The sequence below is a fragment of the Tachypleus tridentatus genome, chromosome 7, assembly GCF_004210375.1.
Source record: "Tachypleus tridentatus isolate NWPU-2018 chromosome 7, ASM421037v1, whole genome shotgun sequence".
Lineage (NCBI taxonomy): Eukaryota > Metazoa > Arthropoda > Merostomata > Xiphosura > Limulidae > Tachypleus > Tachypleus tridentatus.
The window spans coordinates 37,725,681-37,753,442 of record NC_134831.1 but is presented as its reverse complement, the minus strand read 5'-3'; the positions used below and the strand labels follow the sequence as shown (position 1 = coordinate 37,753,442).

Genomic DNA, 27,762 nt, shown 5'->3' with positions numbered 1-27,762 from the left:
TACAATAACAGTTCAGTACAATTTATTTTGAATGTAATGACACAGTTTTGACCTGTGACATAACATGATCGGGTTATGTATCATGCATGTACTATCTTAAGTTGTTTCATGTTGTAACCTGTTGAAGTTACTGCTTATGAATGCATGCCTAAATCTGTCTGACAATTTCACATAGCTGGTTTTAAAGTGAGACACTTGTAGTAATGGATTACTTTACCCTAAAGACTACTAAAATCAACAGCACCACTTCCTAATTAGAAAGCTCCATTTTGTCATGCAAAGTTCATTAATTTTTTTATTACTGATTTAAAAAAAACTATGCCAGAAACTTAAGATTTTTTGTTTTTTACAAGTATATGTAACATTGAATTTAATAAGTAAAAAAGTAACTTGTTACTTTCAAAATGTACAAGTAATCAAATCTATTCTATATCAACATGTATATTTTATTATTAATGACCAATTCCACTAGAAAAAGAAAGGGGGAGATTTTCTATAATGTGAAAAAGCTGGGAAAATCAATAACAATAAAGGCAAAATATTTTCTGAAAATACTTTATTATAACATCTTACACACCAAAGAGAGAAGTTGGTTGTAACACTGAGTAACATGACACACTAATATCAAATAAAGATGCTATTACATAGAAAACCACATACTACTACTCTACATCAATATTTTATACATTCTATGGAAAACAATATTGAAAACTAAGCAAGTGATGATATATGTAAAGGCTCCTCACACTTCTGGCTCTGACAACCTTTCAGCATTATGTACAAAGCATTTTCATACACTTATGTATAGTCTGATTATAATTCACTATAAACTTAGTTTAGTGCAATGTAGAGCTGGTTTACTAACAAAATTTTGAAAAATAATAGAGCTACAGCTCAATTACTAATTCCAACTATTTCTTTAATATTATTTTGAAATTCAATATGTATGTCAAAGACATGACTTATTCTGAAAAGTTCTTACAAGTAATGCCAACAGTATGAAAAGCATCATTATGTGAAATCCCCAATTTTGAGAATATTAAGAGTAAGGAATTTTGCATTTTGTCTACTTTTAAATAAGACAACCAGTAACAAGAAAATGTAAAATCTGGATTCACTTGAATCAAGAAAGGTTATAAACTCAGACATGACCTGCTTATCTTGTAAAATTCTGACATATACACTTATATTGTTGGTTTTAAGCAGTCTTTCATCTTTCTCCAGTATCAAGACTTTCACTTCTGAACTGGAGGGAAGAAAGCTGTTGGTTGAGATGAATAGCCTAGTCCAACTCCTCTGTGTGTGTGTGTAGACATTCTAGCTATTTCATACTGTTGATCTAGGTCTCTGAAGAGTGACTCTTGTTGTTTCAAAGCTTCATCCTCCGTTTGAGGTTGTGGTTTCCCTTCAACACTTTCACTACAGCCACTCTCACCACCTTCTTCTTTAATTCCCATCAACTTGCGAAATTTGGCTGTCATCTTCCCATCTTGGTCTTGGCTGAATGAAAGTTTTTCCCAAACAGCAGAAGAGGCAGGGGCCTTGTACAAGAGAAATTCAAAGTGCATACATCAAAAACTTGACATTTTCTTACACTAAAAATGTATTTCCAATATGAACTTACACCTCCTTCCATCCAAAGCTATCTCAATCCTGAACTGCTGTCTAAGAATTGTAAAAATATATATATATATATATATCACTACAGCACACCAGTCTTTATACCCCATCTATTTCGACCATTTCAAAACATGATTATCATGTGACTACCCTCCACCAATCATACTGTGCCATCTATACTGGCACAGCTAGCTCCTTTTAGCATTCTAGAACAATCCCTAATTTCAAGAATTGGCAGGTACAAACCATTAACACTGAAACCACTTGGTTTTTAAATTGATGTGCTTTTACTAGCCTGCTTCTAATCAGGTGAAAAAAGGTAAGTACTTATCACAAATACATTTCCAGAGCAAGAAAGTGTTAATTTCTTAAAATGGTACTGCCTCCATTCACCCAAAGCTAGAATCCCATGTCACCTAGGTGGAGGGACTAGTGAAAAACAAGTGAAAAAGTCACACTCAAAGAACAGATTTAGTAGAATATGAAAGGAAAGTACATCACTGGGGTACAAAACTACTTCTGGGACAAGCATGATCTTTACCCAGCAACCAGTGCAATGCAGTAACACAATTGTGAAATGTATTTGAATGGTCCACCTGGGTGTAAAACATTCATGTGAAGCACCTTGCATAATAAATGTATAATCAAGTGTGGTCTGCTCAAGCAAAACATCCAGGGGGAAGTGCCTTGGCTACTGCATATTGTTGTATAATTCATGGTTCTGTTCTGTAATGATATAACACCTACAGCCATATTCTCATTAAGTAGGTACACATAAGCTAGACAGATTTGGTGATGCCAGAATAAATTATGTTTACTTAAAATTGTTAAAGGAGAAACTGAAATAGAAGTAAGAACAGGGAATGTTACTCTAGTAAAGGCCAGAACAAAGCGAATCACATCTGAGCAGGCTATTAAGGAATAACAAGCACAACAAAACAAGCTGTGGTCTGGATAAGAGTCTGATTGGGGGGTAAGCACACCCACTGAAATTCCAGTAGAAGTTTGTTGGTTTGGTGTTTTATGGTGCAAAGCAACTAGGTTATCTGCTCCAAACATCTGGTAAAGTTAAAATTAAAGTAAAATGTGTGAAAAGGAATCAAGGTAAAACAAAACAGTTTATTTTTTTAATTAAGTGCATAAATAGCACTAAACCCAATTTTTATATCTAGTTTACAGCAGTAAGAGAGAAAGTACAGTAATACAAGTTGTAAAGGACTTTCTGTAGCATAATTTTAATTATCATAACTCACCAGGATGACTAACAGGTAAGTTCAAACACCAGTGTTAGTCACCTGAAGTTGGCCTTTCCAGTCCTAGTTTCGAGTTATTTGATATCATGGCCATTTTCTAATTCCAAACCAAACTAGTTGTACTTTAATTTTTAAAAAGAAATCACATAAAAAAATGTATAATTTATAAATTAAAAAACTTAAATAGCATTAAAAAGATTAATGGCCTTTAAGAAACTAAAAAAAAAATTTGTAAAGTGGACAGTTTCACCATCTCCAATGACCCTGTAATGTTATTAATAAACCTTGGGACAAAACATGTTTAAAATGGTGCCGTCGCTGAAAGTCATAACAATGGTAAGACCGCAAAATGTGGCTTATTGTGATCTGAGTGTCACACAGACAACACACTGATGCATCAGTCCAAGATAAAAAAAACAATGAGTTTAAAAACTGTGGCCAAATGTGTAGTCTAGTTAGGACAATTTCCTCTTTCCAATCCTTATGGAAAGAAGATGGCCAAAGTGCAATAGAGGGTTTTATTTGGAAAAACTTGTTTTCACGTTGCTCACTCCAAGTTGACTGCCAGCTGGCATGGAGCCGAGCCTTGAATACAGGACCATACTCCGTGTATAGAACAGGCACAGCAGTGATAGTGCCAGAGCAGACAGATTTAACTGTGGTGTCAGAGAGCTCATTCCTGTGAATACCAATGGGGACTGGTATCAAGAAAAATTGGATAGAAGTAGATGTTAAACAGCCAGTCAGTTTTGAATGTTGGCAAGAAAAGGGTGAGAACTAACATGAAGCAATTCCAAGGCCAGTGGAGAACTAAGCGAGTCAGTATAAATAGTGCAATTTGAGAACTGCTTGGCTTCTATGTGATCCAGGGCAAGGAAAATGGCATACAGTTCAGCAGCAAACACAAAAATTGTAAAGGGGATTCTGTGTGCAACCATTAAACCACAACAAACAATGGCAGAGCCCACACAGTCACCTGATTTTGAACCATCTGTATAAATAGGAATGGAAGGATGGTTCAAAAGATTGCAGCAAATAACAGATGGTACTTCCAATTGGGAGTATCTGGTTTTCTCAGGTGGCTTAAAGAAAGGTCACATTTGGGGATTGTAATAAGCTATGGTGGGATGGGCTGACCAGTGGATACAGCAATGTTATCCAAGGACAGACCCAACTCATTCAACTGCACCTTGATACGAAGGCCAAAAGGAACAATGGCAGATCGTCCGTTCTGAAAAAGCAGAGCCTACCGAGGAAGGAAAACACAACCCCAGACGGGATGCTTTGGTAAGGATCAAAGTTTAGAAGCATACAGTAAATATAGTTGCAAACAGCAGAGGTGTCTAGGAGGTTCATGAGACTACGTATAAGCCCTGGACTGGGGATAGTACAGAAAGCCTCAGTGCAGAGCCAAAGTCCCCGATGATAAATGGGGTCCAGCATCTTCAAGGCCGACCCCTCAGTGGGGAGAATCTGGTTTGATTAAGATAAGCAACTGGCCACCAGATTCATAATTCTGGGAATGTAATGCTAAGAATGCAAGGTAGTGATCATAGGCCCAGTAAATAAGATCTAGAGTGAAAACACTGAGATATGGATTTGATTCCCCCCTGAACAGTGATAGAGCTGACAACAGTGGAATAGTCAGAATGAACAATAACCACCCACACTCTCAAGAGCAGGAGGAAATGATACAGAGCCTGACAAAATGCCAAAAGTTCCAAGATGTTGTACAGTCCTGGATGGGGAGGAAAGGTAATAAGATGGTCCAAGGGATCATGGGAGAAGTTTTACTGTACAAGAAGCATCCACTGAAAGAAATGCACACTAACTTAACCCAAGAGTATGAAAGTTTACAAAGAAGCATGCACTTCTAAAAGAGAAAGAAATCTCCAGTGAGAAAAGAAGAAGGTAGGGCCTTTGAGATTGTCAACTCCATATCGCTGAGCTGAAGTGAAGAAAGCTGGGCCTAAAAAAGATGAGAATTTAAGAAAAAACCCAATGAAATAAGATATCAAGTTCAAAATAAACTTATCCAACTGGATCAGAAAATCCCACCTAATTAGCTTTCCAAAGAAGAAAGCAGGTTTGACTGGGTATGGGAAGAGGCAAGCAGGTACCAGTCATTCAAGAAGAGTCGAGTCCAAACCAACAGTGATGGGCAAAAGAGCATCCCACTCAATGAGACACAAAGAGCCAAAGAAGGACTGAACAGCAATGCTTGGAAAGGGAAGAAATGACCCTCATGAATGAACTCAAGAAAATGATGTAACACTGGAGCAGTTTATATATGAATATTGGCATCCATTCCAATTATTTGGCCATACAGAATCCTAAGGGGAAAAAAACCCTGAAGTGAGCCTCAAGGGAGTGGAATGGGGGAAGCAGAACTGAAGGCAGAAACCTTTAGATAGAACCTGCAGATCCTACTGAAATTTGTGAAATGTAACCACAAAGACATGTAAAGCAAATATACTTAGAGAAAGTAATCACTACGAACAAAACCTAAAAATTGTAGTCTACAAAGTACATGATGAATGCACAAAACTATAAAATTATCCCCAAAACATAAAACAATAATAAACACCTAAAGTACAAAAACACTAAATAAACTCTGAAAATAAAAGACATGTAAATATCAAATTCATGAGTGTGCTCAGAAAACAAATGAAAAAAAGGACAAGTAAATCTTACCCTGAACAATGAAAATGAAGGGGCAACCAGTTAACAGTAACAAATTCTGACTCAACTTAATCCCCAATTATACATGACTTGTAGTAATGAAGAAAAAACTGACTCAAACAGTTAAATACAGTATAAATAACAAATCAGCTTGCCCATAAAATTGGCAAAGGTTACAATTACCCGAACAATAACTATTGTACAAAACCCATACATATACTGAAACTTAAAAACAAAGTAATAATGAAACTCTTATATGCAAATTTATACTAAAGAAAATAATTATAAAAATACTGAGTAGAGAAGACATGAAAGACCTAACTTCTTGTTAATCCACACAAGCTCACATAAACTTGCTAAACATGGGTATACCTACTGGGAGTGAGGAATACATGCTGAAAACCTTACCAACATTTCCTGGAAAAAAGAATAACACCTCACCCAGGAAACCATGTGAAGGCACGATAACAGGTGGAAAGTTCTGTACAAAGAAATTTCCTTTCAGTAGTTCTATATATCTTTCCTCAGATAAAAAGCATAATCAGAAAGGAAAAAAATTGTTAGCTGAACATAAGCCAAGAACTGCCTGCAAACTAGAGCCAGTACTTTCCTAGCAGACACTGCTGAATGTTGAAAGAATTCCATCATTCATTATATTAAATCTTTAATCCATGTGAACAATTTAGAATTTGGAAAACAGAAATATTTCTAAGAGAAATGACTAGAATTAATGGAAATCAAACACAAGAAGTTGAAACTTATACTTAAAAATGATATAAATTTGTGATCAAGCACAATCAAAACTTTGTAGTCACATGAAGAGCGAGTTAAAACATGTCTATACACTGGAATGGCAATCAAGAAAATGAAGACATCCAAAGTAGTAGAGAGAGCTAACAGCACCAGTACAGATGGCACAGTACAATTAGTCATATGATCACCAGAAGTTCTGAAATGGTGCAAAAGTGATGAGGTATAAAGATGGGTGCACTGTACCAAAAAGTTTTGTAGCAATGCATACAGGGAAGACAAATATCAAAATAATTTGGGGTGAGGAGGAGAAGTACCATTTCAGAAAAAGAAATCCTTACCTTTAGCTCCTGGTTACCTTTTTGTCATATATTGTAATACTTGTTAAAATAAACCAATACTTCTTAAAGTTAAACTTATCTATGTAGTAAAAAAAAACTGCTGTTTCATGGGGATAGTAAACAGAAGCATTACCAAAGTGTATTTACATTTTCAATAAAACAAAGAAAAGTACTTGTGTAGATCACAGTAAGATTACTCCCTAGTATGCAAAAAATTTCATCTAATAACCATAACACACTGTTCTCTCACACGTTTTGAAACAAATAACAGAGAACTACATGCCACATGATGAATAAGTGTCAGGTCATGACACATTTTTTAAACTGTATTTTTAACACCAATCTATCAAAGTTACAACAGAAAATTTGATTGAATAATGTTAGATTAAGTTGTCAGAGCAAAATACTGCATGTTAAAATATTACCTGGAACAATTTTAACTTATTACAACTCACTTGCACTATCACTTAACTATAAAAAACACACACAATAGCATAATACCAAACACAGGGTTGATTATAAAACAAACCAGACAATCCAAAATAACACAAACAAATTACTGATTTTTAAAAATATAGCTACATATTGCAAATATTTTCAGAAACAATTACCATCAAAACTACAAATTTCAAGTAATTAACACTTAAGGCTCCTGTAATGCTGATGTTATTTGTTCACCAAACACAAAATGTTTAAATTATGTCTGAACACATATTTACTCAACTGTTCACATTCAAAATAACTTACCTTGTCTTTCTCCTTGTTAGCTTGCCACAACAATTTTCTTTTCTGCTGCTGTTCAGCATACTTTAAGGGATTGACAGCAGCTGGGTTATAGTATTTAGGCAGAGATATCCCAGTCAGAGCTTGGGCCTTGGCACTCATGGCAGCCATCTGCTGCTGTAAGGCCATTTGAGGGGTCATTCCACTTGTCCCAACATCGTTTAGAGGAAGGTTACTGGGTTTTTCCACTAGACCACCTAGAAGTTAATAAATTGAAACAATTACCTACTCTGTTCATTCAGTAAACATTTATATATTTATGGGTAAATACAGTTAAACTCATTTCATATAAACCAAAGACTGTCCTATAGTTACTTTATCTGACTATACTGAATTTTATAGATAATAGTTCAAAAATATTTTTCATTCCATGCAACTAAAAAAAGAAACACGTAACTTTTGAAAATTATTGTCGAGAAAACCAAGTATTTTATCAAAAAGTTCAACACAGTACTTGCTACAGATGGTACTTACTATAAACAATACCAACTATAAATGGTACTTACTATTAGAATCTGTGGAATCTCCTTGTTTTGAATCTTTTTTTGAACTACTGTTTTTCTCATCAACCTTAATTTGGCCACCCTGCCTATACAACATCTGTTTACTCTTGCTCCTACTACGACTACGTCTTGGACTATATCGACCTTTGCGGTCTCGTCCACCGTAGCTCCTTTCCCTGCTCCTGTCTCTACGATAACGATCTCTGCTCCTGGATCTCCTACTCCTTGACCTGTACCTTCTAGGAGGACTTCTTCCATGTCCTGTTCTGTATCTGCTGTTACTTCGAGTCCTCCTCCTGCTTCTCCTATCACTGCCTTTTCTTGGACTTCTAGATCGAGATCTTGTCCTTCTATTACGACTTCCTCCAAAACGACTTCTTTCTCGGCTCTTGCTTTTTCTGTAGCGTCGTTCTCTGCTTCTACTACGGCTTCGACTCTTACCTCGAGAAGAATCACTACTACTGCTACTGGAGCTTCTGTCGTGCCTTTTCTTTACAGTTTTATCATTGTCTTTGTAATCATTCTTTTCCAACATCTCTTCCTGTGAAAAAATGGGCTTTTTCAGGAAATAAGACAAACTGTGTTAGTGCACATTCAAAACAGGTTTCAAACATTCACTGAAGAATACAAATCTGTATTAACATCAAAAACTAGACTTTTATCATGTTAAATCACAATATGTAACAAATTTTCTCTTTAATTCCCATTGTACCCTCTCGCATCTTCTCTCTCTTGTCAGTCACACAAGCTTATTTCTACACCTGTCTGCTCAATTGTTATTCATTCAAAAATACAAAAAAGACCGAATTACATTACAGTTTACGAAGAGCTAAATAAATGTTACAAGCTTGTGAGAGTTGATAATGAGATTTGTGTTGCTTCTAGTCATACACTTACATGTCCTGCTATTACTGATGGCATAATATACAATCCCACATGCATCTAGATCTCATGCGAAAGGTTGTTCAATCAAATAAAATATTAAGGCAGAAGTATTTGGTGGACAAGTGTGATTACTTACTGTATTTTCAATTTCTTTATAATTTATCACTCATACTGTGTTGCATAGATTTTATCATAATTTTACATAACTTGCATATTGAGGGAGGGTAAACTTGAGCTCTCTGTTCCCAAACAAGTAATTTTTTTTAGTACCTATAGTCTTTCATATTAAAATAACTATACTATACAATATTCTGTTTTCAACATCAATAGCCACAGGCATTAAGAAATTCTCAAAATGTTTTAGTGTTTGTGTGTGTCACATAGTTTGTAGTTTATTTATTACAACACAATCTTGTTTCTTGACTATTAAATATTAGGAAATTCTGAACTGGTTAATTTTCTACAAAAAACACGTCTTACCTTTTACTAGTTCAAGGGTAAAAAGCATATAGTTTCTTCCAAACACAGGCCATTTGATAATGTGGATTCTTCGGAATTTTGAAATTGTGAATCACCCTTGGTAATTGCTGTTTAATGAGTTACACCTTGAGTTGAAATTTTATTCTTTTTTTATTGTAAAGAATATTAATACAGTAGAGCATCATTTGTAACTTCAGTTAGTTGGTAAGAATTTCTGATCATTTACAGTTCCTTCATAACTGTGCAGTTTTATTCATTATTAATTTAGGGAATGAGGGAATACTGACCAGTGAGAATCCCTAATGCCTGTATTGCTAAATTTACTCTATTTTATTTATCTGTTCACCTAATGGAGGGTTTATGTATTGTTTGTTACGTCCATGCTTGGAAGATGGCTCAACAACTTGATCAAATATAAACTGTTAGTTTCTTACTTATAGCTAAAGTTCTAGTCTTCACTACTACAGCAATGTATAAATATCAATTTGTAATAAATCAAGTGCATTCAAATACCTACAACCTAGCAACTGCCAGTTAGTTTAGTAAGATGCTGGGTAAATGAAAGAACACAAATTTTATAAAATTTTGCCTCATTTGACCTCAAAATACCAGTAACAGAACAAGCCTGACATGTAATCCATTCCATGTAAAATTTGTTAAAAGAATATTAAAAAACAAAAACGTTTGCTACTTAGGTTTTCCATAATTATAAAATAAAAACAAACTGATTCAATACATCTCATAACATTAACACTAAGTTCTAGGACTGGATGTTCATCATTAACACTAACAATGTTTAAAAACATGAACTCCACTTTGTTTTACAAGTCCTTTATGAAAACTGAAGAGCCCATCCACATTGTTTGCCATTATTTCTTTACTGTTACATTCCAAACTTTACATTTTGTTTCACATTCAACCACTTCAATTTTAGATAGACATTCTTTCAGAAAAACCCTTATCTCCAACATGCCAAATGTATCATCACAATAACTACTTCAACCTCCAGTGGACAGAGCATTCATTTAAAATTCACAAAACTGTATGACTAACACTACAGCCTAGCACAGTATACATGCAGAAAGTATATCACGCAAAGTGAGCTGACAAATATCAAAACACAATGTCACATAATTTTGTTAAGTTGAATTAATAACATGAAAATGATTTTATTCTCAGAAAATTTCTATCTTCTTATTTTTATAAATATAATTGCAAAATATTCACTTGACCATGAAGATATAATCAGAAGTTTTTAACCTCAACACTTCTTGCTTTAGTCAAGGGAAGATATGTTAAATATTTATGAACGTTACAACACCACTGACTTTTGTCAAGGGAAAACATTTTAAAGACCTTATGAACCTCACAACACCCCTCGCTTTAGTCAAGGAAAGATATGTTAAATAGTTGATGGAACCTTACAACACCACTCACTCTAGTCAAGGAAAGATATGTTAAAGAGTTTATGGAATCTTACAACACCACTAACTTTAGTCAAGGGAAGAAGTGGTAAAGTATTTGTGAATATCAAAATGTTGCTTACTTTTGATAAGGTTGAAAAGATGCAAGAACATCTATTAAAGTGACTAACTCTTGTCATACAGTCCCACTAAAACTTGTTCAATTACACTCAATTTCTAATCATTGTTTAATTATGAAAATATACATAACTCTGAATATACAAGATAAATTTTTAAAAATATTGTAAGTTTTTAATGAATGTAAAAAGTCGGCTGTACACAAAAATAAATTTAATTTCTCAGTAAAGTATTTTTATTAAACTTGTCTGTAGATTTCCTTAACCTTTACCAATGATTGAAAGAGGGTTACCATGCTATAAACAAAAATACTTTTTTCATTAGTTTTCATATTTCTCTTGTAAACTACTAGAATCTTGCAAATGATTTTGAAGTTTTTTGCAATAAAATATGAAAAAATTTAAATTATAATGTAAAACAAATAGCTGTTTTCCACCTAAATTGAATGTATCACCTATCAACACATCTTAAATTAACCATACAATTTCAACTATTAACTTTTTCACGTCCATTTTAAATTTTATAGTTAGCTTTTATCACATAAGCACCCTATTGATTTGTAAAAAACAAAACACCAAAGTGGGAAAACATTAGAAGTTGCTTGTACTGTGAATTCATGAACATTTTACACTTGGCAGTTTCTTGTAAACCAAAGTACTGTGAACATTTTACACTTGGCAGTTTCTTGTAAACCAAAGTACTGTGAACATTTTACACTTGAATGCATATTTTACATTTCATTTTTTCTAAGTTGATTTTCCAGGCAAAATTCATGTACCTTTCACAAATGCATTTTAGAACACAAAGAATGTAACAGACACTAAAACTGAATGTCCTAAAAACTTTCATTTGAATGACCTTCTAAACAAAAGTTCAAAAAGTTTAAAAATGCCACTACTATAACCATTTCACTTAACATACAATGAGCACTTTCTATTGACTAATTTCTATTGCTGTCAAATTCAAAAGGACAGTTACAAACAAAACAGTTCTTTCTATTTGTTATAAATATGTGCATAAGAAAATGTGGTTTCAAAAACTGCTTTGAAAATTAAGGAATGATAGTGAGGTTTCTGTCGTGGGTTGGAAAATATATTGATATCTCAATAAATGGAGAAATCAATAATTTGAAATTATATATTAGACCTTGCTATTGTTTATAGCCTGCAGGCTGAGTGCCTCTTTACATTATGTGACAAGAGTAGTGAAATCTAAGAATATATAAATCTAAAAATGTGAATTATACACTATATTTTGATGCCAAGTTTATTGACATGCACTGATAATAAAGCTGTTGGATTAAAGTTCGAACATAACCCTATAAAATATTGCAGCACTGAAACCAGGAAAATTGACTGAAGCTATGTGGAGCACAACAAGAAAGGTGTAAATGTTTATGGACCTTATATTGCTGCTTTCTTTGCTCAAAGAAGGAAAGGGTTAAAAGCATTTATCAAACTGGTTAAATATTTAAGGTGTTTACATTTTTTAGGCAATTGGAAACAATTCAGAATTCTGCTACTCAAAAAAATCAACCTAAATAAAATTTCATAAAACCATTATGTGAGTGACTATCCCACAGTTATAAACTTTTACCACCACATTTTTAAGCCAGAAGAAACAACTATCTTAATACTCATGTGATAAAGTTAAACAGGTATATTCTCTTTAAGTGATGTTTAAAACTCAATCAGGTAAACATAAAAATATAAATTTTGCTGTTTATGCTGAGCTTGTACTTTAAAACAAGTTTATGGGTCTTTTAAGTAAAGAGGGCATACCTACACTTGCAAAATCCATACATACCTTAGTTGTAGCTAACTCCAGGTAAGGAAGAGGTCAACTGCCAGAGGTCGTGGTCACCTCTAACACAGGAGCCATATTCAACTTGGTTCTTGGATAGCAATATTTATAAACATGTGTTAATATAGGGCCGAAACAAATTACCTTCTGCTTTGGCTTCGCAGAATAGCTTGCGATTTAAAATCCAACAACCTTTTTTTAACTGTTTAATTTTAACAAAATTAACAATACTCTCACAGCAAACGCTCATATACTTACATGCTCAAAACAGTCTTTCACCTTTACAGCTTCCCTTGGCAACATGGGTTTACATTTAATCCGGTTCTCACACTCAGTGAATCAATGAATTTAAAATTACAACAACATAAAACAGGTGTGCACTAACAATAAAGATACCACAATAAAAGGCCAGACTTCTAAAAATATGTAGTGAGAATAATTTAGAAATTTGGTATGGGTGTATAATGCTGAAGGAATTTTCATGTGGACTCAACCATGTATAACGTTTCACTGCAGTTTTACAGTTCATTCTTAAATTTACTATTTACTATGTCTCTTAAGTCGTGCATTCCATAAAGCCAAGTACGTAACAGACCTAAGTGTTGATTCTGAAAATGCATCCAAGCTCTATTCTACAATGAACATAAATGTATTTCTATAACTTAATGAGTTATGAACCCAATTTTAATAAACTGATCAAACTTCAATACACTGAACCACAAATAGTTCCAAATAAAAAATATCTCATTTAAAAAAACAGCCTGTTGCTACAGGTGTGCAAAAAATAAAAACTTTAAAAATAAATGCTACATACAAATGAATATTAATAGCTAAAAATCCAATATTCAAACATATCTTTTCCAACTCACCACACTTTGTTTCTTCATATCCTCCTCCTGGCTTTTAATCTCATTGACATGTTCTTTGGTGTTTTCTGTTTTGTCTACAGTAACAATTTAATATTATTAGAAAATGAGCTTATTTGTAAAACTAATTTTAAAAAATCTTTCAATATTAATTATTGTATATTAATATTTCATTCTGATATGTCTCAGGTTAGATTTTTTTTAGAAGACAATTACAGAAAACAAACAGTTCTTGTGTGAGAGAAGCAGAGAATTCAGATGTTTTCATTGATTGAATCCTGGTCCTCTGTTAAGTGTGTTTAGTTAGTTATAATGAAAATAAATGAATGTGGTTCTGGGTTTTATTTAAACAAATTCTGAATTTGTGACCATATAAAGTTATATTAATCTTTCATATGACATGGTAAGGCCTCATTTAAAAGTACTCTGTGCAGGTTTGTTCCCTAAACTACAGGAAAGACAATGAGCTCTTAACTCTTCCTAGGCTGAAAACGTGTAACCACTATTTCCTAACATTTTCCTCCTCAAAGAGGAAATACAATATTGACTTTCAAGAAACTTAGTACAAAACAGTATATTGTTTTAGTTTGAAAACATTTACAGAAACTGATTTTATACTTGTATAATTTCTTAGATTGTAAAAATTTCAAATATTGTCATGGGACACAGTTTTCAAAAATAAAAGTACTAATATTTCCTTCCATCTTAGAAATTCAATCTCTTTATTTCTGACAAGAAAGTTCCATTTGATATTTCCAGGCAATTTTAACTTGGTTGATGTTCCTTAACATATCTTTTGAGACATTAGTAACCCACTTCAAACTATAAAATAAAAAATTGACAAATTTATTGCTAACCTAGAGCCTGATCTTTTGAAATGTCATCACTATTACCTATTAATAGGTATTGTAGGATTTTTATAGCATATTCATGGTTGAGACAAATTTATATCTAATAATTTCTTTCCAAAAATAATAAATTTTATTTCAGCATGTTGTTTGAAGGTAATAAACCTAATAACAAAAAAAAAACTTGAGTAACCAGAATATTGTCTTCACCCAAATGTTGTATATCAAAATTTTCTGCAAACAGGTACAATTTAACATTAAAATATTTTCAGGAATAACAAACAGCATGTCTACAGAAACTATAAAAACAAATCTCAACATTTTTCAAACAGAGCATCACAGTAGTTGTTCAAACTGTAATGTCACAGCACTAAGGTAATAGAACTGAAAATGTATTTCTAATAGGCACTCACATCCACTCACAAGATTACCTATTCCCATCCAGTGTTGTTCTCTGTATGCAAACCTTTTTCTTTGCACATGTCACAAAGGAACATGTATGAGACAAACAAGTAGAGGCATACAGAGGGAGTCACATGAATACATCATGCTCCTACTGGGAGAAAAGTTATGCATGACGATTTTCAAGAGTGACAGGATGGAATTATTTCATTCCAACAGGGGGAGCAAAAGGCTTGTGGAATGCATAAATAAAATTTGCATGCAGAGAGCAGTAATAGGCAAAAATAGCTAATTTTCTGATGCAGAAAAAAAATACCACATCAGAATTATGTTTTTTTATTATTACTATCTCTGATTATTCCAGCTACCTACATAACTAAAATATTACACTATGTTTGTTTGTTGTTAAATGCAAAGTTACATTGTGAGCTACCCAATGCAAGCACTGAAACCCTGACTTATAATGTTACTAGATTTTTAGTCAACTTAAGTGAGGATAAGCATTTCCTCAGTTGTGTTTTGAAAATAGCTGATTTGTTAAATGTAACTGATTAAGGAACCCAACAACTGATTAGTAAATTTAATAATTACAAATTTTACACAACACTGGACTTACCTTCAGGAACTTCTTTATTCTCCATCTCATTTTCTGACCCAAACATCACATTCAGAATGAGCTCAGTATCCTAAAAGTTAGAATAAAATATGCTATTGGTCCACATTCTAAACATCACCAGTATACTAATTTCACCTACATTTTTCACATCAAGAGTTTATATCATCTTAAGCTGCACTATCTGTAACTATAAAGTTACTGTTGCAGAATTTTTGAATAGATAAATCAATGCATGATTTGAAAATGAAAAGGATAGTATCCAAACCTTATACATATCATGATGGTTCAAGGAGGTCTGCACTAATCCATTAATGGTACCATCAATTAACCCCTTTGCAACAGGTCAAAGGGCATGTTATTGTGTTTGTTGATTTGAATTTAAAGTTTTATTGAACTAACATCTTATAAATTTATAACAAGTTTGGAATCAAATTGTAGATAATTAGAACTCTAATATTATATATACGAATTAACTTCTTAAATTAAAAGCAAATATTAAAATCACACACCGAAATAAAGATTTTAGTGAGTTGCATGGTATGTTGAATGCAGCACTGTTTACAATTAGATGTCAAAATATCAAGTGTGTAGTTTTGTACAGATTAGGAACTCAATTTACTAATAAAAAGCTAAAATATATAATAAGAACCTCATATCTTTTTATTTCACAGAGATATGACTTACTGAAAAAACACTGAAGCACTGTTCACCTCTTTCCATTTTTATAAATGGTCCCTTATATACATTTACCACAATCTATGACAAATGAATAACCAATCAACAGTTCAAAATGTCACCTTAGTAGTTTTATCAGCCATTGCAATCTGTTATTTTGAAAGGGGTAACTGATTTGCAAATATCGCTATTACCCACAGCTCTACTTCCAAGCAATACAGTACAATTGGTCAAAGACCTGAGCACCAACCCTGCAAGCAAGTGCTATTTAATTAAGCCAGTGAAATCCCATATGATTCAAGTCCAGTTCAGTAACTCAAAAACAATCAGAAATAGGCTTCATCAGGTTGGACTTCATGCCAGAATACAAGTTTTCTTGATTTACCATTTGACCAATTCTCTGTCTTCTATAATCATTAAAATATTTCATTGCTGCAGTTATTTTAAACATATTATATTTATATGTTTTATTTAATTTTATCCTTTATAACCTTTGTGAGACAACCTGGTTTTTTACTTGCAGTCACTGTATTTTTTGTCTATAAGGAACATGTCTATTTTGAATATTTAAGAATTTGTTTTTAAAATTTTTCTACATATGACCAGTATTTCCAATTAATTTATTTTCCCAATTTGCAGCAGTTACTAGTAGTTTTTCTGACCAATTTCCCAGTCTATCAGCTTCAAATTAAAGTCTCCTATAATTAAACCCTCATTAACAGTTCAATTCTTTATCTCACTGCAAAATTTGTCATTACTTTTATCTAATGGTCTGTAACAAATTCCGACCAAAAGCTTTCTCCCATTATGACCACTAGAAAAACCCAGCAGATTCAACTTTGTTGCTTTTAGCTTTTGTATCAACTTTGACAGGATATAACTGACATCATATATATATATATATATATAAAGCCACTCTTTCCTCTTTGTTTTAGTACTCTATTCATATTAAATAACCTTGCACTTCAAAAAAATTTGTCATTAAAATTGTCTGCATTTAGCCAGGTTTATAATTCCCATTATATCAAAATCCTCTGTTCTAATCAAAACTTCATTGAGTTGTCTATTTTATTTCTTATACCGCCAGTATTACAACAATACGTTTAACTTAGCATTAAATTATATTTGCACCTTATTCACAAACACTATACTTCTACCTATATCTTTTGTTCTGGACCCCTCCATTGTATAATTTTAGTTTAAAGTATCCCTTTACAGTTAATAGCCCATGTACACAAGCAAGCCCCTACCCTATTCAAAAGTAAGCCATCTATTCCAAATATGTAACTTCGTCCCACTAATCCTACAATTACAAACAGCCAATCTTCACTTCCTTACATATTAATCTATCAATCAACTCTATTGACCTACTCAAAGCTCACTCTGTTGCTCGCCATATTCGCCAATGGCTATTATTTTTGTTTTTTGGCAAAGAAAAATTGTTATTGGCGAATATACTGGCGACATACTGTTGTTTACAAAATGCTAGACTGGTTCACTACATCAACGTTTTTTTAATGCAAGGATGCGGTAAGCAAATAAAAATCAATAACCCATCTGCATTCATGCAAGGTCATGGTCAGGATCGACAAACGTGTAAAAAATTGTCCAATCAACAGCGACCTAACAGCTTGACACGAATAACTAATTTATATGTTATAACACGTACTTGTAAAAAACTAAATGTTAATTAGTGGAAAGATTCTCTATAAATTGAGCCAATATGCAGCGAATTCATCAGATCTCAGAATATATATGCAAAAACGGCTTGTTTGGGTTGAGAAAATACTTTACATAGAAGAGCAAACAACGTTTCGACTTTCTTCGGTCATCGTCAGGTTCACAAAGAAAGAGGTAACTGGCCGGAAGCTGACCACATGTTTGAAAGGGGTTGTGTAATTGAGTGTCGGAATGTAGAGGGCGGTGTTAGATGTTTGAATATATAAATTTATTTTATTATATCAATATAGGTATAAAGGCATTCCTTTATATTGGTTTATTTTGGGTTTAAGTTGTTGTATAAGTAAGGCTTATTTAATTCAACGTTTGTTTACGTTTGTGTCTTTATTTAGTATTTGAGTGTTTTTCATGGTTATGTTGTGTTTATTTGACTTGCAGTGTTCGAAAACGTGTGAAGGTGACTTTTTATGTTCTCTGAATCTGGTTTCTATTTTTCTACTTGTTTCTCCAATATTGAAGTTGTGGCAGTTATCACATTGTATTTTATAATGTTGGTGTGGTGTTTGTCAGTGTAGTTTTTACATAGTATAGACCTCAGTTTTGTGCCTGGTTTTTGAATAAATTTGGTATTAACTGGAATGTCATATTTTGTTACTAGTTTTTGCCAAACGTTGGTTATTTGTCTGCTGATCTCGGGAATATATGGTATGCAGCAGTATATGGTTTCGTGATTTTTTTATTCGTGAGATATATTTACTTTTGTTGGTTGATTTTGCTTTCTGTCTAGGTGTGTGCATATAATGTTTTCTACAGTTTGTGGAGGAAACTTATTGATGTTGATGAAGTACTGTTTTATTTTGTCCAATTCATCATTAATTTTATCTGGTGAGAATAGTTTTATGGCTGTGTTTATTTGGTTTCTTAGTATGTTGAGGTTTTGTTTTGTTTCATGTGCTGAGTCCCAAGGAATGTATAGTCCAGCATGGGTGATTTTTCGGTGGATTTCCGTTTTGAATTGTGTGTCGGTTCTTGTAATTTTGAGGTTAAGAAATGATATTTGATTGCTTTCTTCCTGTTCACATGTGAAGTTAATGTTGGGATGTATGGAGTTAACGTGATTGAAAAAATTAAGTGTGTGTTCTGTAGATTTGAATCCCGCAATCGTGTCATCTACATATCTGTACCAGTATAGTGGTGGATGTAATGTTGTGTTAGTTGCTTGTGTTTCAACTTGTGTCATAAAAATACTGGCTAGAACTTGTGATACTGGGTTGCCCATGCTTAGGCCATTTGTTTGTATATAGTTGTGGTTGTTGAACATGAAGTTTGTCTTCATCGTGGTGAATTCTATGAGGGTTGCTAATTGGTTGCTGGGAATGTCTATTGATGGGTTAGGGTATCGGATGTAGAGTTCTAAGGCTATCTTGCAGGCTTCAGTGGTTGGAACTTCCGTAAAGAGGGATATAACATCGAAACTGACCATTAAGGCTTTATGATTAAGTTGATTTAGATTAGACTTGAAATTAAAAGTCTTTGATGAATGAGCTGGCTGATGTTACATATTTGGAGAATGCCCATGCTATGTATTTACCAAGATTGTAATTAAACGATTCATATGTGGACAGACATTATTGGTCGTAATGGACAATCTGGTTTATGAGGTTTGGGGATGCCGTATATTTGTGGTGTGCATGAGTCGGTTTTACGTAGGTAGGAATAAAGTGTTTGTGAAATTGTTGGCTTTTTCATTTTTAGTAGTAATTTGTTTAGTTGCGTCTCGTGTGTCTTTGTTGGATTTGTGTGTATTGGTTTAAATTTGTTCGTGTCTGATAGGATGTTCTTTATTCCTACCTACTAAATAAAGAAACAAACATAAACAAATGCAAAATTAAAGAAGCCTTACTTGTACAACAACTTAGACCCAAAATAAACCAATATAAAGGAACACCTTTATACCTATATTGATATAATAAAATAAAATAATATATTCAAACATCTAACACTGCCCTCTACATTCCGACACTCAGTTACACAACCCCTTCCAAACATGTGGTCAGCTTCCGGTCAGTTACGTCTTTCTTTGTGAACCTGGCGATGACCGAAGAAGGTCAAAACGTTTTTCGCTCTTCTATGTAAAATATTTTCTCAACCCAAACGAGCTGTTTTTGCATATATATTTTTCTACAAGTGGGTTTTCTTGACATCATTGAGATCTCAGAATGGCTTCTTCGCAGGCCAAACGCCCCTTAGACAGTGAAAATTGTCTAACGCCTCCATCAAAAAAATCCAAATCTGAAACTGACAGTTCACGATCATTCCAAGAAAAATGGTTGAATGAATTTAACTGGCTCAAATATTAAGCCTCTACAAAACAAATGTTTTGCAGATTGTGCATTAAAGTACAGAACTCAAACACTTTCACAACTTTTTTGTGCAGTGATGAAAAAAGACAACCTAACCAAGCATCAGAAAACAAAATGTATTTATTGACTGAGTAAATGTTGAGACTTATTTAGATGGTTAAACTTAAAAAATTATTAAATATAATAAAAAAAATATGCCCATGTCAATTTATTTCCTAATACTTTTGCAGTGTTATTACATTAAAAAGATGTTGTGATGCATGAGGTAATTCATTTTTTTATCATTTATTTCAGACCACAGAGATGCAATGGAGGCGTCCAAGCTCTCTACAGCAATGACTAAGGCTACAGTCTCAGCCACAAACAAAAGTGAGACTGCCATCATAGCTGCAATGCACAATGTTTACTTTGCAGCAAAGCATGACCTACCAAGTTCCCTAATTCCAGATCTAAACAGACTATGTATGATGCAGGTAAGTTATTAGGTATACAATACAGTTTTGTATACATCTGGCTAATAGCCTGGCTACAGAAAAATTTAGTCCAGGGTAAGCCCTGCTACTTATAATTTCATCCCTACAGTTAGTCCTTGGTAATACATCCGACAGAATTAACTTAATATTGCTTTTTTTCTTTGAATGTCTTCTACTTAACAATTAGTTACTCTCATCTACTCTTCCCTACATCACTCCCATGTGGGCACTATAAAGATTGCTAGCACCCTATATCACTAGCTCTCTGGTTATATCCTTCCACCCTGTCCCTGGATGGTATAATTTTCTCTCTATTTACTCTACAGAAAATACTATCCATGTGTCATACTAAAGAATCTCCTATAACCTTCTTAAGTTGTTTATTTTCAGCCATATCTTTTACTGTCCTGAAATTCATCTGCACCAGCTAAAGACTGAAATATTACAATCCACTACTATTAACCCTATTAGTAGTTTTTAACTACTTGAAAGTCATCAGCCACTGTATCCTTCATGTGCAAGGGCTTAATTTCCTCTTTGATCCCTTTCTCACAGTTTACACTTCTCTTCATCCTTGGCTACTACCCTTTATAAGAATAGCCTCTAATTTCTACAAACTCTAACACAAATTGTACATCATTCATGATGACAAGAAACCCACGTTAAGTAAAACTGTACATCTTCACTATCAGCTTCCTTAAATGTGAATGTCAGCCCCAGTTACCCAAATAAAAACACTTTTTACACTTACCAAACTAAATGCTTATCACACTTCTCTTGACCAGTGTATACTGTAACCTAGAAATAAATAATATTACATACAAGTACCCCATTGTCAAGACATTTGAAAATAATTTTTGTGCACATTTACTTCAATGTGCAAAACTGTTTTTTTCAGTATGACAAAATACCCATTTTAAGTAAAAATGTATTCAAAAGATGGCTGGTATGATATTACAATTTTAATTAAAATAAATTACAGAACAACATTTCAACCTTCCCAGGTCATCTTCAGGTTCACAAAGATGTTTGTTGATGGGTATATATTTTTCTAAAATACAATTTGTCAACATTGAAATATACAAAATGTTCCATAGATAATCAGTCTCACACTTGGAGAAATTTTCTAATATTTCAATCAATGCTAACTGTGAAACTGAAGTAATAAAATATGAAACTAAACAGACCTATGTTTAGCCTACACGTAGGTTACGTTAAAAAATACACTAAAAGTAACAAATTAATAAAGTTCTAATTTACGTTGTATGTTATAATTAAAAATATGATAAATCTAAATCACTTTAACAGATGACCGTCTTCAATAACAGTAACACTGAAAATATATATTTTAAGTTATAACTTAATGTGTAGTATTATCTTCTACACGTCTTTTAAACGTTCTAATAAGTACAAAAGTCCATACGGTTCAACAATATATTTAAATGTCATATAATTTGTTTTCTCATGACTGAGACAATATGGCGGCGATTCTATTCTTGGATTGCCGACATCAACAATACTTTCTGAGGCCTACATTAGGCTACTCTGAATAACGCAAGTTCAATTAGTTTATAAATGATTTTACCTACACTAACCTCCAAATATAGATTCCAGTCAAAATAAGTCGAAGTGGGTTCTTTCCTTGAAAAACTCAAGTATATTATAATATGCAAAAATAACAATTCTATGGTAAAACTCAAACACAAGCAAACAAATATTCTAATATAAGATTCCAACCTAAATATTTCTCGAGAATATGGCTTCCAGCAACAGCGCCATCTAACCTACATTAAATCATACAAGGTTTTTAAACCACACAAAAACTAGATACATGTTTACTAAGAGTCGAAACTGACCAATTGTACTATGATTGTGAATGCGAGAGTTCATGGTTGACAACTCTTACTGCACAAATATATTATATAAATGACAATTAAATAAACTATTTAGTATTATCTTTGAATTCAAAATTAGGGGCAACAATGCGAAGATAGTTTTTTGTCGAGCTATATGTAAAATATCTAAAGCAAACAAATAAACTTACTTTAAATCATGGGCTTTCCAGTGATAGAAGAGCAGAATTATAAAAATTTTGTTTAATTGAATGGGTTATAGATGAAAACATTTACAAGTTAGAAACATTTTTGAATATTATATATTCTTAAAATGTATAGCATGAATAAAACCCAATTTCACAAAAAGTACAACATACTTTTGATGTATGTGTATTCTCACTTAAAACACGAGTAGGACATTTAAAGAATGATTATGGGATAGCTAGTTTATTAAATTCTACTTTTTCCTCATGTATACTTATGAAAATTTAAATAATACTCTTCAACCTGAAGAATTTTTTAGATGGAAATAAGACTGAGGAAGATAATGACATTAATTTTGAGCTTGTTAAGAAAAACTTGAGAAATTTAAAGAATAATAAAGCTCCTGGTCCAGATAATACTTATTCAAGAGTTTGAAAGAGATTGAATATGTGAACCACTTATTATTATTTTCTCTAAGTCATTGAACAGTGGGCAGATGCTGAATGTTTGGAAGATGATTAATGTTACTTCTCTTTCCAGGAGAGTGATAAAATTTGTACCATTAATGATAGGCCTATTACTCTTTTATTAGTACTGGAAAAAGTTTAAGAAAGCCTGATAAAAAAACTGCTTTGCAAATCATTTACCAAAGTTTAAAATCTTGTTGGGTGGTCAGCATGTTTCATCATAGAAAAATCTAGCCTTATTAATTTGTGTACATTCTTTGAAGAGGTTACTACTTATTTAGATAAGGTTACGGTTATGAATTTAGTGTGTTTGGATTTTCAGAAAGCATTAAAAAAGCCGTCACACAAAAAGGCGTTTAAAAATTAATTTTATAGTTGTGGGAGATAAGTTAGCCAAATGGATAGAAAAGTGACTAGATGGAAGAAAACAGGGAATTTTTATAAATGAAGTTTTGTCAAACTAGATTATTGTTACAAGTAGGATGCCTTAAAGCTTAGTTTTAGGACGTTTGCTATTTCGGATTTATATTTATGACAAAGGCGAAGGAATGCAATAATAGCTTATTTAAATTTGCTGAGAACATGGAGGCCTTGGGTGTTGCTAACTATGAACAGGATGCTGCTGTTTTACAAAAGGATTTATATTATTCAATGAGTTAGGCAGATAAATTACAAATTGGTTTTAATAATAATAAATGCAAGTTAGTGCATTTGAGATATCACTGTTTGAATTATGAATATAATTTTGATGTGAATAACCTTTAAAGTGTTATAAAATTAACAGAGCTTTGAATTATGGTTCATCAGTCTCTCACGCCATCCATGAAATGTGCTGTTGTTAAGGGCAGGGCAAATAGGATTTTACTTTGTATTTACAAAAATACTGAATACAAGTCTTAAAATATTATAATGCTATTGTACACTTCGTTGGTTAGGACACATTTGAGATACTGTATTCAGTCTCTGGCTCCTTACCATAGAAAATACATTGTATAGTTGGAAAGGATTCAGAGGATGACGCCTAGGATCAATATGTTGTTATACGAGGATAGTTTAAAATATTTTGTAACAGATTTGCTGTTGTGCATTTATTTTAGTACCTCGCCTGTTCTCGAAATTTGTAAAAGATTCTTGAGCTTAAGAATCAACAATGTAATAGATATGTATGTAATACTCGTGATTGAAAGTATTGCTGCCAAGCGAACTCTGGTTAACGTTCTCGAGTCTTGCGTGATTCGTATAAAAAACAGCTAGCGAGACACAGAAGAAGTGTTATTATTATGAATCAGCTATACTCAGTGCGTTATAGGCCTTGGAAGCTATAGTTGTGATTAAGCCTATTAATCGAAAAACTACAAAATTGGAACAGGAATATTTATAGATTTCGAACCTTACAAATCGTTCAACTTCAGTGAATTTCTTCGGTCATTATTATTTCTACGAGGACATTAAATATCTCAGTTGGTGAGAAGTAAGCTTGTTAGGGTGTGAGGCTAATTTGCAGGTCGTGGGTCTGTATCGTCGGTAAAATATTCAGTTCTAGACTGGATATAAGACTCAGTATTGTCTGAACGTTAGTAACACTTTTGTATATAAACCATCATTTGTAATAACTATTATTAATAACCGTTATTATAGATTGTATTTTTTTGTATATTAAAATATATTTGTGATAAAAAAGGAAATTTTGTGTATCAATCTTGTTGGCAAATACCATAAATTTGATACATATTAACAGTTGATTAACTTCTAATTTCAAGCTTTCGATTACTTGAAATAGTAATACGTAATGTACGTAATACACTGCTGGCCAAAATCTTAAGGCTAATGAAGATAAACAAAAATTATGCATTTTGCGTTGTTAAACTCAACCACTTATTTGAGTAGAGCTTCGAAAGATGAAAATAAGAAAAGGGAAAATAAAAATAAAAAACGTTTTAGAAGGAAGGCAGCTAGTCATCACCACCCACCGCTGACTCTTGGGCTACTCTTTTACCAACAAACAGTGGGATTGACCATCACATTATAACGTCCCCAAGAATGAAAGGGTGAGCATGTTTAATGTGACGGGGATTCGAATCCGGACCTTCAGATTACGAATCGAACGCCTTAACCCACCTGGTCATGCCGGGCCTTTTCTAACAGAATGGATGGTCTATGGAACGAGCTTCTTCAAATGTGGTATATGTAGTTAATTTAAGGAACAGCTTGACTGATATTTAAATGAGAACGATTAGCTTTGAATTTTGTATGCTTGGTTTAATTTAGTGGATAGGACAGCACAGAGGAACCAAAAGGTCCTTTAATCTTGTGTCTTCCAGTGGGACAGCAGTAACCTTCGGATTTACAACGTAAAAAGTATTATTTTGAGTCTGCTCGGTGAACAACAAATAGTCTGGTATGGCTTTGCTACAATAAAACACACACCCTTAATTTTATCCTTTGATGTTATCTTGTGATAGCGTGGGATTTTCGATAGGATAATTTCAACTTTCAGTTTTTGATACAACGGAATGGAGATAAAATCTCGTAAAATGGCATATTAAACTTTATTTTTAGTGCTTTGTTTTAGATCAGTGGTTCTTAACCTTTTTGGAGGTACTGAATCCCGGAAGTTTCGTACTTGCGTTCACTGAACCATTCGTAATTGGAAAAATAAAATACGATTTTTTTTTAATTCAAAACATAAGTGGATATTTTATTAGTGCACAAAATGAACCATGCATCAGTTGCACACAATATCACTGTGTTCAAAGAACAAAACCACCAAAACATGAATTTCACACAAAATTAAAAACATAACTCAATGAATATTTACTGCAAATCAATGTGACTTTTGCTGTTGCCTTTCAGAGACAAGTTCAGAAATGCGTGGCTTCACCTTGGCAAGTGCCACTCTCATATCATTTTCGCAACAAAGTCTGTTCCTTTTCTTCGTTTTATGTCTACCATCCTCGAAAAGGATTGCTCGAAAAGATAGGTTGTAACAAACGGTATGCGTATCTCAAGGGCTTTCTTAGCAATAAGAGGGTGCGCTACGATTTGGTGACACCAAAACGTTGAGAGCGTTGTTCTGAAAAGTTGCTGTTGAACCTGGCTCTGCTGAAGTTCATTGATTTCGTCGAGGTATTCATCATTGATATCTGCTGTCGCAACACTAAATGTGAACAGTTGTCTCACCAATGCTGGATATGATTCTCTAGTGGGGAAGTATCCGTCGAGAGACTTTGCGAGCTCATTTAAGCACGTGGCAATTGCTTGCTTCAGTTCCCCGGGTACAGAAATGTCTCCGATTTCAGACACATCTTCGATCTTCCTTACACAGTCTTTCGTCTTGAGGCTTTCTTCCGCTTCGATGATGTTGAATCCACCGCCCTGCATCTGTTGATTGAGAGCATTGAAGATATCGGCCATGTACGCCAAAATGAGAATGAACTCAGATTTTTCGAAGCATTCTGCATGACAATGTTGGTGCTCTCGCAAAAACAAGGCTAATTCCACATGTATAGCAAAAACACGATTCAGCACCTTTCCCCGGGATAACCACCGAACGTCAGAATGGTACAGAAGTACCTCGAATTAGAGCCCATCTCATTACACAGCCCTTTGAAGATGCGGTGCTTCAGGGCACTATTTCGCACAAAGTTCACACATTCCACTACAATTGTTAATACTTCTGCCAGTTTTGAAGGCAATGTTTTTGTTGCCAACGCATGCCCATGCAGAACACAGTGCGTTACAATGATGTGTGGTGCATCGGCTTTCACTATCGCACCAAAATCAGAGTTTTGTTCCAGCATGACTGGAACTCCGTCCGAACAAACTGCAGAAACCATATCCCACGAAAGATCGTTGTCTCTGAAGAAGTTATTCACAAGTTTCTTCACGTCAGTTGCCTTAGTTGTTGTTGTAAGAGGCTTACAAAATAAAAAAATCTTCTTTTATCTCGTCGTTCTTCACATAGTGCACGAATACAACAAGCTGGCTTAGATTGGAAATGTTGGTGGTCTCGTCGAGTTGAAGGCTGAATTTTGCTGGGCTTGAAATCAGATCTGCAACTACTTGAGCCAAGATGACATCGCTCATGTCATCTATTCTGCTGCTGATGGTGTCATTTGAAAGAGGAATCTTAGATAACTTATTTTTAGCAGATTTTTCCAGCATGATATTCGCCATCTTCAATGCATCTGGTTTTACGAGTGCTTCACTAATGGTGTGTGGTTTGCTCTGCCTTGCGATTAGGTACGCAACTTCGTACATTGCTGTGAGGATCAGTTTGTCGATGGGTACAAAGACAAGAACAGGCAAAGTAGCCTTTTCATCGAACTTGGTTCGCTTTACATTGAATTCAGCAAGTGTTGTGTTTTTGTATTTCCCATCTCCATGCAGCTTTAGAGAGTGTTCTCTTAGTTTTGCCAGTGCTAGACTAGAATTGCTCAAATTGGCATTGCAAATCATGCATTGAGGATGCTAACTCCCATCACGTTCCGTTATACACGTTAATCCATATTGTACGTATTCGTCCGACCACTTTCTGTTTTTGCTCGACATAGTTAGTATGAAGGGATTGAAAGATTAGGAAAAAATCACAAATGACACACGATTACTACAGTTACAAGTCGACTGCTAAGCGCACAAAGTTCCCTGCAGCACAGATATTAAGGCCAAGTGAGATGACGTGATCAGCCGCAG

General features: G+C 33.7%; 1 protein-coding gene across 1 annotated transcript; it reads right to left on the bottom strand.

The window, feature by feature from the left end:
• Window positions 1-541: 541 nt before the first annotated feature.
• LOC143255457 (uncharacterized) lies at window positions 542-22,339 on the bottom strand. The gene is made up of 6 exons (XM_076511159.1): window positions 22,160-22,339; window positions 15,374-15,443; window positions 13,511-13,584; window positions 7,936-8,473; window positions 7,394-7,626; window positions 542-1,541 (listed from the first exon to the last, which is right to left on the bottom strand). Exons 2-6 carry the CDS (start codon window positions 15,417-15,419, stop codon window positions 1,236-1,238), a joined length of 1,197 nt encoding a protein of 398 aa, XP_076367274.1. The 5' UTR covers window positions 15,420-15,443; window positions 22,160-22,339; the 3' UTR covers window positions 542-1,235.
• Between the last annotated feature and the right edge of the window lie 5,423 nt (window positions 22,340-27,762).